At 37.7% G+C, this 11609-nt stretch overlaps 1 protein-coding gene across 1 annotated transcript; it reads right to left on the reverse strand.

Moving 5' to 3' along the window:
* Positions 1-2732: 2732 nt before the first annotated feature.
* LOC131423563 (endogenous retrovirus group K member 19 Env polyprotein-like) lies at positions 2733-8762 on the reverse strand (the record flags this gene model as incomplete). Its single annotated transcript, XM_058573853.1, has 2 exons — positions 8617-8762; positions 2733-3746 (listed from the first exon to the last, which is right to left on the reverse strand). Coding segments are annotated over exons 1-2 (1149 nt in total), but the record flags the coding sequence as incomplete, so codon positions are not given.
* Between the last annotated feature and the right edge of the window lie 2847 nt (positions 8763-11609).

The raw sequence follows: 11609 nt of genomic DNA on the forward strand, positions 1-11609 counted from the left end.
GGTTAGTGATAGGGTAAGTGTTAGTGTTAGGGTTATGTTTATTGTTATGGTTAGGGTTAGGGTTATGTTTAGTGTTAGTTTTAGTGTTAGAGTTAGGGTTGGAGTAAGAGTTGTGGTTAGTGTTAGGTTAGGGTTAGTGTTAGGGTTAAGGATCAGGTTTGGGTTAGGGTTCGGTTTAGTTTTAGGGTTAGATTTAAGATTAGGTTTATGGTTAGTGTTCAGGTTATCATTAGGGTTAGAATTAGGATTAGTGTTAGGGTTAGGGTTAGTGTTAGGATTAGGGATAGGGTTAGGGTGAGAGTTAGGGTTAGTGTTAATGTTAGGGTTAGGGTTAGGGTTAGTGTTTGTGTTAGGATTATGTTTATGGCTACATTTAGTGTTAGGGTTAGTGTTAGGTTTTGGTTTAGGGTTAGGATAAGTGTTCACATTAGGGTAAGGTTCATGGTTTTGATAAGAGTTAGGGTTAGGTTTAGTGTTAGGATTAGGGTTAAGGTTAGTGTTAAAGTTAGTTTTAAGTTTAGGGTTTGGTTCATGTTTAGGGTCAGAGTTTGTGTTAGGATTGGTGTTAGTGTTTATATTAACATTATATTAAGTTTAGAGTTAGTTTCAGGATTAAGGTTACATTTAGGATTAGGGTTTGTGTTAGGGTTGCGGATCGGGTTAGGGTTTTGATTAAGGTTAGGGTTAGGGTTAGGTTAGGGTTAGGGTTAGGGTTAGTTTTAGGGTTAGATTTAGGGTAAGGATTAGGGTTAGATTTAGAGTTGGTGTTAGTGTTAGGGTTAAAGTTAAAGTTAGTTTTAGTGTTAGGGTTAAGGTTAGGGTTTGTGTTAGATTTAGAGTTAGTTTTAGGGTTAGGGTTAGGGTTAGGTTTAGGATTATTTTTAGGGTTAGGTTTAGGGTTAGAGATAGGTTTAGGTTTAGTGTTAGGGTTTGGGTTAGTGTTAACATTATTGTTAGTGTTAGGGTTAGGGATAGGGTTAAGGTTAGTATTAGCATTAAGGTTAGGTTTTTGGTAGGGTTCAGTGTTAGTTTTAGTGTTAGAGTTTGTGTTATGATTATGGTCAGTGATAGGTGTAGAGTTACACATAGGAGGTGGGTTCATTTTAGATTAAATTTTAGGTTTAGAGTTAGTGTTAATGTTAGGGTTAGGGTTAGGATTAGTGTTATTATTATGGTTAGGATAAGGTTAGCAATAGGGTTAGGGATAATTTTAGGATTAGTGTTAGTGTTAGGTTGGTAAGGTGTGAACGTCTAGAGCGTTCGGTCCCTGGGTAAGTGTCGCGAGATAACCAGGACACAGGGGATGCAGCGCAAAGGCAGCAATTGCAACTGCATGCTGAGGTTTATTTTCAAGTTCCTTTTATCTACTTCTTCTAACAAAGCAAGCAATTCTTCAATATCACATTACCCACATTGCCCAAATATCATGCCTCAGCGGATACACAGAGCTAAATTCAGATCGTTCCTGTTTATTTGATAAGTACCCTCTTAAAGTTCTTTGTAGACATTATCTAATCCCCTGAGGATGCATTTGTTTCTTTAGAATGTACTGTTCCCAGGATAAGTATGCAGGAAGCTTCTTCCTCTTGGCCAAACCATGCAGAACTTGTGACTTGCGATAAGGGGAAGAGAACTTTTCCTCCTCCTAACTGAGGTTTGCCTCAGCTGACCTAAATCACAGCCACAGCTCTTGCAACATGTCAGGCCTGAGGGAGCTAAACTCTGCACACTCAAATCCCAACAATTCCTTCCTTTTTCTTTTGTTTTTCTAAAACAGTTTTCCACAAAGTTAATATAGCGTTTTGAGATGGTCTTATGCACATGCAATATATAATTACAAACAGGATAATAACTAAGCATAACACTATTCCCACTCCTCCAGCCGTATGGGTAAGACTTTGAGCAATTCCTTTGGGATCTAATCCCTCTAACTGTTTTAAAAACAATTCAGCTATTTGTGCAGCATCATCATGTTGATATCCTTTTCCAAAAATTTCAAATATATCCTTTTGTAAAGAATCAATCATTAATTGAGCTGTTTCATTACCATCAAGATAATTTTGTATGATAATCCATTCATGTAAGCTTTGATTATATCGTACATTAGTTATACAGAAAGAAGTTGAATTCCAGTCACATTTTAATCTAATTTCCTGTTCTAAGGTGAGTATCTTTTTTCTTAACCAATTAACTGTCTGTTTTAAAATATCTATTTGAGTCTGAAGTCTAGAATCAATTTGAGCCTGGGATAGCCATAACTCATGCGAATCTTTATGCCATTCCTCAACAAAATGTTTTGTTTGTAAAGAAGTATGTAAAGCTATCCCTGAAAGTGTAGCAACTGTAGTCACTGCAATAAGACTTAGAATTACAGCAACAACAACTCCCACAAACCGTTTAGTACGTTTTAACAATTGTCTAAAAAATTCCAGAACCAAAGTATTTACAGGATCTTGGGACCATGTTCTTTGTAAATTTACAGGAAGCCAAATGTGAGAGCACTGTTGTAACAGCACAATGGAATAACCAGAAGGAATAGAAACAGATGTATTAATACAGGTATACAATTTACAATTAAAGCATAAAATTCCCTCATCAAAAGTAACATTTCCAATTAAGAACAGGTATGGCATGGGCACACATGTGGTTATATTATATTCTTTAAATACAGTAAAATTATAAGAAGCAGCAGATTGACTAGTCCCAGAGAAAGAGCCATTAGACAAAATTACAGGTTTAGTTGCAGCAGCAATTTTCCATAAATGTGTTTGTAAATGATGAGGGTATTGCACTGAAGCCAAGCGTGGATCAGCAATTCCGCCATCACCCCAGGCCATCAATTTGTCGTTCCGAATGGTTTCATTCCATCTCTCTTTAGGCGGGATTCTGTATGTAGAAGATAAATCACAAGCAGTAATATTCCATTCTGAACAATTTTTTAAGAACATCCCGTAAGGACCCCACATGATAATATTCTGAAATATCTTCCCAAATTTGCCTAAACATTCCTGCCATATGAAAGGGGAGTATCTCAAGTCCTGATAAGTAAAATCGGGGCACTCGGGGAACATAGGGTATTTTTGTTCAGTTATATTATCCCAGGTCATATTGACGGACCATGCAGACAACCGTTGTAAACGTGTTCGAGAACTATTACTCCAATTTCCAACTAGTATCCAATGTTGCCAATCTAATTGTAAGCAAGGAGGAACACCCAAGCATATAGGTTTACTGTTATTATTCTTATAAGTGAAATTAAATGGTGTTCCATCATAAATATTCATATATGTTAAATTGTTCCAAGGGGGAGATAAAAGAGCAGGAGAAGTATATAAGGTAATATCCATGTCACCCCAAGTAACAGGTTCCAGCAAAGGTGGATTGGGAATATAGGCCCAATAGTGAGTATTATTATTTTGTACCTCAGAAGCAGAAGACACTGTCAATAATGCACACATGGCCAGAAATAAATTTTCTGGGGTGCAACTCTTCCCTGTTCGTTGCAGCACCTTTTGCCCTTCCCCACTCAGCTTTTTAATTTGACCCCACGTAGGTAAGGGAGAGAAATTAGGACGTCGACGACGTCGGGCCCCAAGATGAAGATGTGCCATTGCTGCCACCGGAACATCAAGCTCAGGATCTTGATTCCTCGGCTGGGGTAATGGATAGGGTGCCCCCCTTGGTGCCATTCTGATTGTGACGGGTCTGGATCCACCGCCCTGGGAGCCACTGCCGGTGTCCATTTTCTGTTGAAACATAAGCATAGCCCTTTCCTCTATAAAGTAAAATCCCTGGCTGCCATTCAGCATCTGCAGCAATTTTTATCCAAATTGGTTCATGAACTGTTTCTAAGGTTTTTTGCTCAAAATGTCGTTCTGCTCTTGTCAATATTTCTCCTTGTGGAAGATTAAGAAAATTTAAAATAAATAAGGCTTGATGTAACAATGCTTTAGGTTGATTTTGTAAATGTCTAAACAAGTGCATATTTAAATCTGTCATTTTCCTCCTTTTTAATTTTTTAATTTGTGTTTTAAGCGTAGCATGTACACGTTCTACTAAAGCTTGTCCTTGTGGATTATATTCTATTCCAGTTAGATGAACAATATCATATAATTTGCAAAAATCTTTAAAATTTTTACTAGTATAAGCCGGACCATTATCAGTTTTAATCATAGCGGGAATTCCCATAATAGCAAATGTTTCCACTAAGTGTTGAATAACATGACGGGTGGTTTCTCCAATTTGAGCGGTAGCCCACAAAAATTTAGAGTATGTGTCAATAGTAACATGAACACAAGAATAACGTCCAAACAAGGGAACATGTGTAACATCCATTTGCCATAATTCATTAGGTTGAATCCCTCTAGGATTTACTCTGGAAGGTACAATCCTAAGATGTAAAGGTCGACAAACTGGGCAATTTTTAATAATTTGTTTTGCTTGTTTATATGGAATCTTATATTTAATGTGTAAATGTCTGGCATTAGAATGAAACAGATTATGTTCTTCTTGAGGAGTTTTGAACATCACTAATTTGTCTACCTGAGCATTACCATATGTCAAAAATCCTGGTAATTTAGAGTGTGATCTAATATGATCTATAAATATGCGAGCATTATGAGCTTGTAAAAGTTTTTGTAAAGTAAGAAAAAGATTTTGTAGAGTAGGTTTATTAGAATAGGCTACTGCAGTAAATATATTTTTAACTACTCCCATCGTGTATGCAGAGTCAGTAAGAATGTTAATGTCTTGATTATCAAAATCATTTAAAACTTGAATGACTGCAAATAATTCATTTTGTTGGACAGATTGATAGTTTGTTATTTGAACCCAATATTGATTCTCTGTCCAATAAGCACTTTTAGTTTTTGATCCATCAGTAAACACAGTAACAACATTGTCTAAAGGATATTCACTAATAATATTATTGATTACAAATCGTTGATGTTTTAGCATGTCCCATAATTTGCCCTTGGGGAAATGATAGGAAATACCTCCGGTATATTCAGCCAATGCTATTTGTAGCATTTCAGTCATTTGTACCAAGTAAGTCCATTGGTCTTTAGGTAATGGGGTAATTATGTGAGAAATGTCATTGCCCGTCAAAGTTATACTTCTCTGTCTTCCTTGTTCAATTAATAATGCGATCTGGTCAGCATATGGCATAATATTTTTGGAGAATCTATGTTTTGTATAAATCCATTCTAAAGGAAGCTCATGCTGTCCCAGAACTGCAGTAGGATATTGAAATGTATTTAAGATATAAAGAGAAATAGGGGCTTGCAAATCTATTCTCTGAAGGAATGCATTTTTAATGCGTTGTTCTACAAAGGTCAATTCATCAGAGGCTTCTTTAGTGATTATATGAGAGCTATTAAGTGCAGAATCTCCTTGTAACAATGAAAACCAATGACTTAATTGATAAGTAGGTATCCACAAAGAAGGTCGTAACCAATTAATATCCCCTAATAATTTTTGAAAATCATTAAGTGTTTTTAAATTATCTCTCCTGATTGATAATTTTTGAGGAATTATCTTTTGTCTAGTAACTGTATATCCCAAGTAATTGATGACATCCTCCTTCTGTATCTTTTCAGTTGCAATTATTAGACCATAAGGTTGAAAATAAATTGGCAATTTTTGTAATAAGTCATCAAGTTCCTGTTTATCAGGTCCTGAAAAGAGAATATCATCCATATAATGAGAAATATATAACTGAGGCCAATTTTTACGGATAGGTTTTAATACTGCATCAACATGAATTTGACACATTGTAGGGGAATTCATCATTCCTTGGGGTAATACTTTCCATTGATACCGAAGATGAGGTCCTTTATGATTAATTTGCGGTAAAGAAAAAGCAAAACGCTTATGATCAACAGGATGAACAGGAATGGTAAAGAAACAATCCTGTAAATTAATAACTACAATATGCCAATCTTTTGGTAACATAGCGGGAGAGGGGATTCCAGGTTGTAAAGCCCCCATGGGGTACATGGAATTATTCACTTCCCTTAAATCAGTTAATAATCTCCATTTACCAGACTTCTTTTTTATGACAAATATAGGTGAGTTCCATGGGGATGTAGAGAATTCGATATGACCTTGTTGTAATTGTTCCTTGACCAACAGGTGAGCAGCATCTAACTTTTCTTTTGTTAAGGGCCGTTGTTCAATCCATAAAGGGTCCTCGGATTTCCACATAATTTTCAGTGGCTCCATCTAGAATTGGTTAAAATTGAATATAAGCTCCCCATTGTTCTAAAATATCCCTTCCGATTATATTAAGAGGAACTTCTAGAATGTAGGGTTTTAATACAGCTATTTGTCCATCCTCTGATTGAATAGTTATATGGTTTAAAGCTTGGCCAATACTTTGGATGGGAGCCAAGCTAACTCCCTTAATCTGACAGGGTATAATTTGATACTGAAGCTTAGACGGCCAATCTTGAGTTTTTATTATAGTAATATCAGATCCTGTATCAATTAAAGCAGTAATCATTTTAGTCCCTAGCTTTACTTTTATAAGGGGTTGCATTTTAGTAATTTGTGTGGCCCAAAAAACACTTTGTGTGTCAGTACTGCCAAATCCGCCCTGCCTCTGATTAGAGGAATCCCCTATAGGGAGATAAGGTAATAAGAGAAGTTGGGCAATTCTTTCTCCTTTGGAAAAATGAACATCAGCAAGAGAAGACATTAAAATCTGAATTTCTCCTTCATAGTCTGCATTGATAATGCCTAAATGGACAGTAATACCTTTAGCATTAAGGCTGGAGCATCCTGTGAGCAAAGCAAAAGTCCCTGGAGGTAGTGGCCCAAATATTCCTGTAGGTATTCTTTTAGGCATAGCACCACCCTGGAGATCAAAATCACTTAAGGCTGGGATGTCCACGGCGGCACTATGTTGGGTTGCAGGTTGTAGGGAAAAGATTGTGGGTTGCCCCCGTTTATTTGTCCAGGGCCTGGGGTCCGGCCCGATGGACCGTTTCCCTGAACTGCAAGAGTGGCTGCATTTTTCGTTCTACATTCTCGAGCCCAATGTTTACCCTTTTTGCATTTAGGACATATTCCGGGTCCCCTAGTTTCCTTATCATTCTTTCGCTTACAATTTTTCCTCAGATGTCCAGTCTGGCCACACCCAAAACACTTCATGTTAGCCAAATTTCGATTAGTATTCTGCAAAGCATGCCATGTAGAGGCCATGGTTTCAGCAAATAATTGCATCTTTCTCGATTCTGATGTTATATCTTTGCACACCTTTAAGTATGTATGAATATCTCCTGTATCTTTAATCGGTAAAATGGCTCATCTACAATCTTCATTAGCATTTTCATAAGCCAGCAAATGTAGTAATTGTTGCCTGGCAGCCTCTCCTACCACGGTTCGTTCAATTGTCAATTTTAATCTAGATAAAAATTCTACATAAGGTTCATTGGGTTTTTGTGAAACTTTTGTCCATGAGCCATAATGTTCTCCAGTAGGTCTAATTTTGTCCCAAGCTTCTAAAGCTATTTCCTTCAATTGCTCATGAATCTCAGGAGGAATATTAATTTGATGTTGAATGTCATCATACATACCAGTGCCAGATAACATAGGGTATCCTATAGCACGAATAACAGGGTTTTGACTGTTACCATTTTCTCTAGCCTTAGTGGCACATCCTTCTAAAAACCACATGTGCCATTGAAGATATTCAGGTTCCTGTAGAAGAGCACGGCCCACAATCTTCCAATCCTCAGGAGAAAAATTATTATAATGAGTAGCAAAAGCATTAAGCAATGCTTTTACATAATGGGATTGAGGTCCGTACATTGTCACTGCCTTTTTTAATCTGCTAATATGATCAATATCAATCCCCTCATACCGAGGTGGCTGTGCCATTCCATTAGCTGGATCAGGCCTGATTATAGGAAAAGCAAAGAAGGGAGTTTCGTCCTCATCATCAGAAGGTTCTGAGTCCATTTCCTGGACAGCCTTTAAAGAAGCTGCCAAAAAAGGATTGGTGGCCGGAGGGGCAGAGGGCCTGGTTCCCGATAAAGGCTTAGGGTCCATTTTAGCTTCTAATTTATTAAGACGTCCCAGAACCTCCTCCATAACAAGTTTGAATTGCTCCAGAACAGAGCAATCATCAATCGTCGTTTTTACTTTCATTTTCTTTTCTGTAGCATTACCAATTAAATCAGCAGAATTTTGTGAAGAGTTATGAGTCAATTTTTGCATATCTTCTACTACCTCTTCTTTTTCACTAATATCCAGAGGGAGATCTAGAATAGAGGGAGCTAGCTCCTTTTGTAAATTGCCAATCAACCTTTCTTCCTCCATAGCTTTAAACATTGTATATAAAATAGACCAGATAGACCAAAACCGAATTGGAATTTTTTCACCTTGCCTCATGGCCTTTTCAACATTGTGATGGACCCGTTTCCAATTATCTACATCCATAGATCCTTCCTCCAGGAACCAGGGATTCCATTCCCTGACCACCTTAAGACACATCTCTATATCAGAATGGGAAATATTAATACCATAGACAGCAAGTGAATGCCTAAGAATACGTAAAAAAGGAGAAGATGAAGATTGTCCCATCACCCTGTAATATAAAGAAAAAGAACTTACCCTTCCTGTCAATCCAGCAGGGTCCCTGTTCAGGCACCAATTGTGAACGTCTAGAGCATTCGGGTCCCTGGGTAAGGGTCGCGAAATAAGCAGGACACAGGGGATGCAGAGCAAAGGCAGCAATTGCAACTGCATGCTGAGGTTTATTTGCAAGTTCCTTTTATCTACTTCTTCTAACAAAGCAAGCAATTCTTCAATATCACGTTACCCACATTGCCCAAATACCATGCCTCAGCGGATACACAGAGCTAAATTCAGATTGTTCCTGTTTATTTGATAAGTACCCTCTTAAAGTTCTTTGTAGACATTATCTAATCCCCTGAGGATGCATTTGTTTCTTTAGAATGTACTGTTCCCAGGATAAGTATGCAGGAAGCTTCTTCCTCTTGGCCAAACCATGCAGAACTTGTGACTTGCAATAAGGGGAAGAGAATTTTTCCTCCTCCTAACTGAGGTTTGCCTCAGCTGACCTAAATCACAGCCACAGCTCTTGCAACATGTCAGGCCTGAGGGAGCTAAACTCTGCACACTCAAACCCCAACAGTAAGGTTTAGGGTTAGTGTTACGGTAAGTGTTAGGATTAGGGTTAGAATTAGGGTTAGGTTTATGGTTAGGTTTGTGGAGAGTTTTACAGTTAAGTATATGGTTAGGGTTAGTTTGGGGGTTAGAGGTAGTGTTAGGGTTAGAGTTTTTGTTAGGTTTAGTCTTAGGGTTAGGGTTTGGGTTAGGGTTAAGAGATAGTGTTTCAGTTAGGGTTAGGTTTAGTATTAAGGTTACAGTTAGAATTAGGGTAAGGTTTAGTGTTAATGTAAATTTTATGGGTAGGGTTAGTGTTAGGGTAAATGTTAGGGTTAGCGTTAGATTTACGGTTAGAATTAGTGTTAGGTTTCGTGTTAGGCATAGGGCTAGTGTAATGGTTAGGCTTACAGTTAGGATTAGGGTTAGAGTTAGGTTTAGGGTTAGGGTTGGTGTTAGGGTTAGTGTTCAGGTTAGTGTTAGAGTTAGTGTTATGTTTAGGGTTATGGTTAGGTTTAGTGTTAGGGTAAGGGTAACGGTTAGGGTTAGGGTTAGTGTTAGGGATTTGGTTAGGTTTAGGGTTCGGGTTAGGATATGTGCTGGGGTTAGGGTTAGGGATAGGATTTGTGTTAGGGTTAGGTTTAGGGTTATGGTTGGATTATGATTTGAGTTAGGGTTACAATTAGGTTTAGGGTTGGTGTTAGGTTTAATGGTAGCTTTAGGGTTAGAGTTAGGGTTAGGGTTAGGATTAGGGTTAGTGTTAAGTTTAGGTTTATGGTTAGGGTTAGGGTTAAGATTAGGGTTACTTTTAGTTTTGGGGTTAACATTACAGTTAGGTTTAGGTTTAGTGTTAGGGTTAGGGTTAGTGTTAGGTAAGTGCTAGGGTTAGGGTTAGGGTGAGGGTTAGGGTTAGGGTTAGTGTTATTTTTAAGTTTATATTTAGGGTTAGGGTTAGCGTTAGGGTTACTGTTAGGGTTGCTGTTAGGGTTAGTCTTAGAGCAAGAGTTAGGTTTAGCGTTAAGCTTTGTGTTACAGTTAGGGTTAGGTTTAGGGTAATTGTTAGGGTTAGGGTTAGGGTTACGGATAGAGTTAGTGTTTTGGTTAGTGTTAGGGTTACCGATAAGTTTATGGTTAGGTTTAGTGTCAGGGTTAGCTTTATGGTTTGAATTAGGTTTAGGGTTAGTGTTTGTGTTAGGGTTAGGGTTAGCATTAGGTACGGGTAAGGGTTACGGATAGATTAGGGTCAGGATTATGGTTGGGTTAGGGTTTGTGTTAGGGTTAGAGTTAGAGTTAATGTTAGTGCTAGTGTTATGGTTATGGTTAGGATTCATGTTAGTGTTAAGGTTCGGATTAGATTTAGGGTTAGTGTTAGCGTTAGGTTTAGGTTTAGGGTTTGGGTCGGTGTCGGGCTTAATGAAATGGTTAGGGTTAGGGTTAGTGTTATGGTTATGGTTAGGGTTAGGTTTAGTGTTCGGGTTAGTGTAAGGGTTTGCGTTAGGGATCATGTTAGGTTTAGGAATAGGTATGAATTAGTGTTACGGTTAGGGTTATGGTTAGGATTAAGGTTAGGGTAAGGGTTAGGATTATGGTTAAGTTTAGTGTTAGGGTATGGGTAAGGGTTAGGGTTAGTTTAGTTTTAGGTTTAGGTTTACAAAATGAGTTAGTATTAGTTTTAGGGTTAGTGTTAGCTTTAGGGATATGTTTAGGATTACATTAGGTTTAGTGTTAGTGTTAAATTTTGCATTAGTTTTAAAGTTAGGGTTAATGGTAGGGTTAGATTTAGGGTTAGGGTTAGTATTAGGGTTAGGTTTAGGGTTAAGTTTAGGGTTAGAGTTTGGGTTAAGTTAAGGGTTATGATTAATGTTAGGGTGAGTGTTAGGTTAAGAATTAGGGTTCATGTTAAGGTTAGGGTTAGGGTGAGTGTTAGGGTTAAGGTTAGGGTTAGGTTTTGTGTTACTGTTTGTTTTAGGGTTAGGGATAGTGATAATTATAATATCAGGTTAAAGATAGGTTTAGAGTTAGTGTGATGGTTACAGTTAGGTTTAGGGTTAGTATTTGGTCAGAGTTAGGCTTCGGGTTATGGTTAGTGATAGGGTAGGATTAGGGTTAAGGTTATTGTTAGTTTAAGAGTTAGGGTTAGGGTTTGAGTTAGGATTAGGGTTAGAGTTCTTATTAGGTTTAGGGATAAAGTTAAGATTAGGTTTGTGTTAGGGTTGATGTTACTGTTAAAATTTGTGTTAGGGTTAGTGTTAGCGTTATGGTTAGGATTAGGTTTAGGGTGAGGGTTAGTGTTAGAATTAGGGTTAGGGTTAGGGTTACTTTTAGGGTTAGGGTTAGAGTTAAGGTTAAAGTTACTGTTAGGGTTAAGGTAAGGGTTAGGATTAGGGTTAGGGTTAGTTTTAGTTTTCAAATATGTGATTTTGTTAGGGTTCGGTTTCGGGTGAGTGCTAGTGTTAGGGTTAGGGTTAGGTTTGTGT

Source organism: Marmota monax, unplaced genomic scaffold (assembly GCF_021218885.2).
Source record: "Marmota monax isolate L192 unplaced genomic scaffold, Marmota_monax_Labrador192_F-V1.1 WCK01_AAM20220418_F8-fsc00363, whole genome shotgun sequence".
In the NCBI taxonomy this organism is placed as follows: Eukaryota; Metazoa; Chordata; class Mammalia; order Rodentia; family Sciuridae; genus Marmota; species Marmota monax.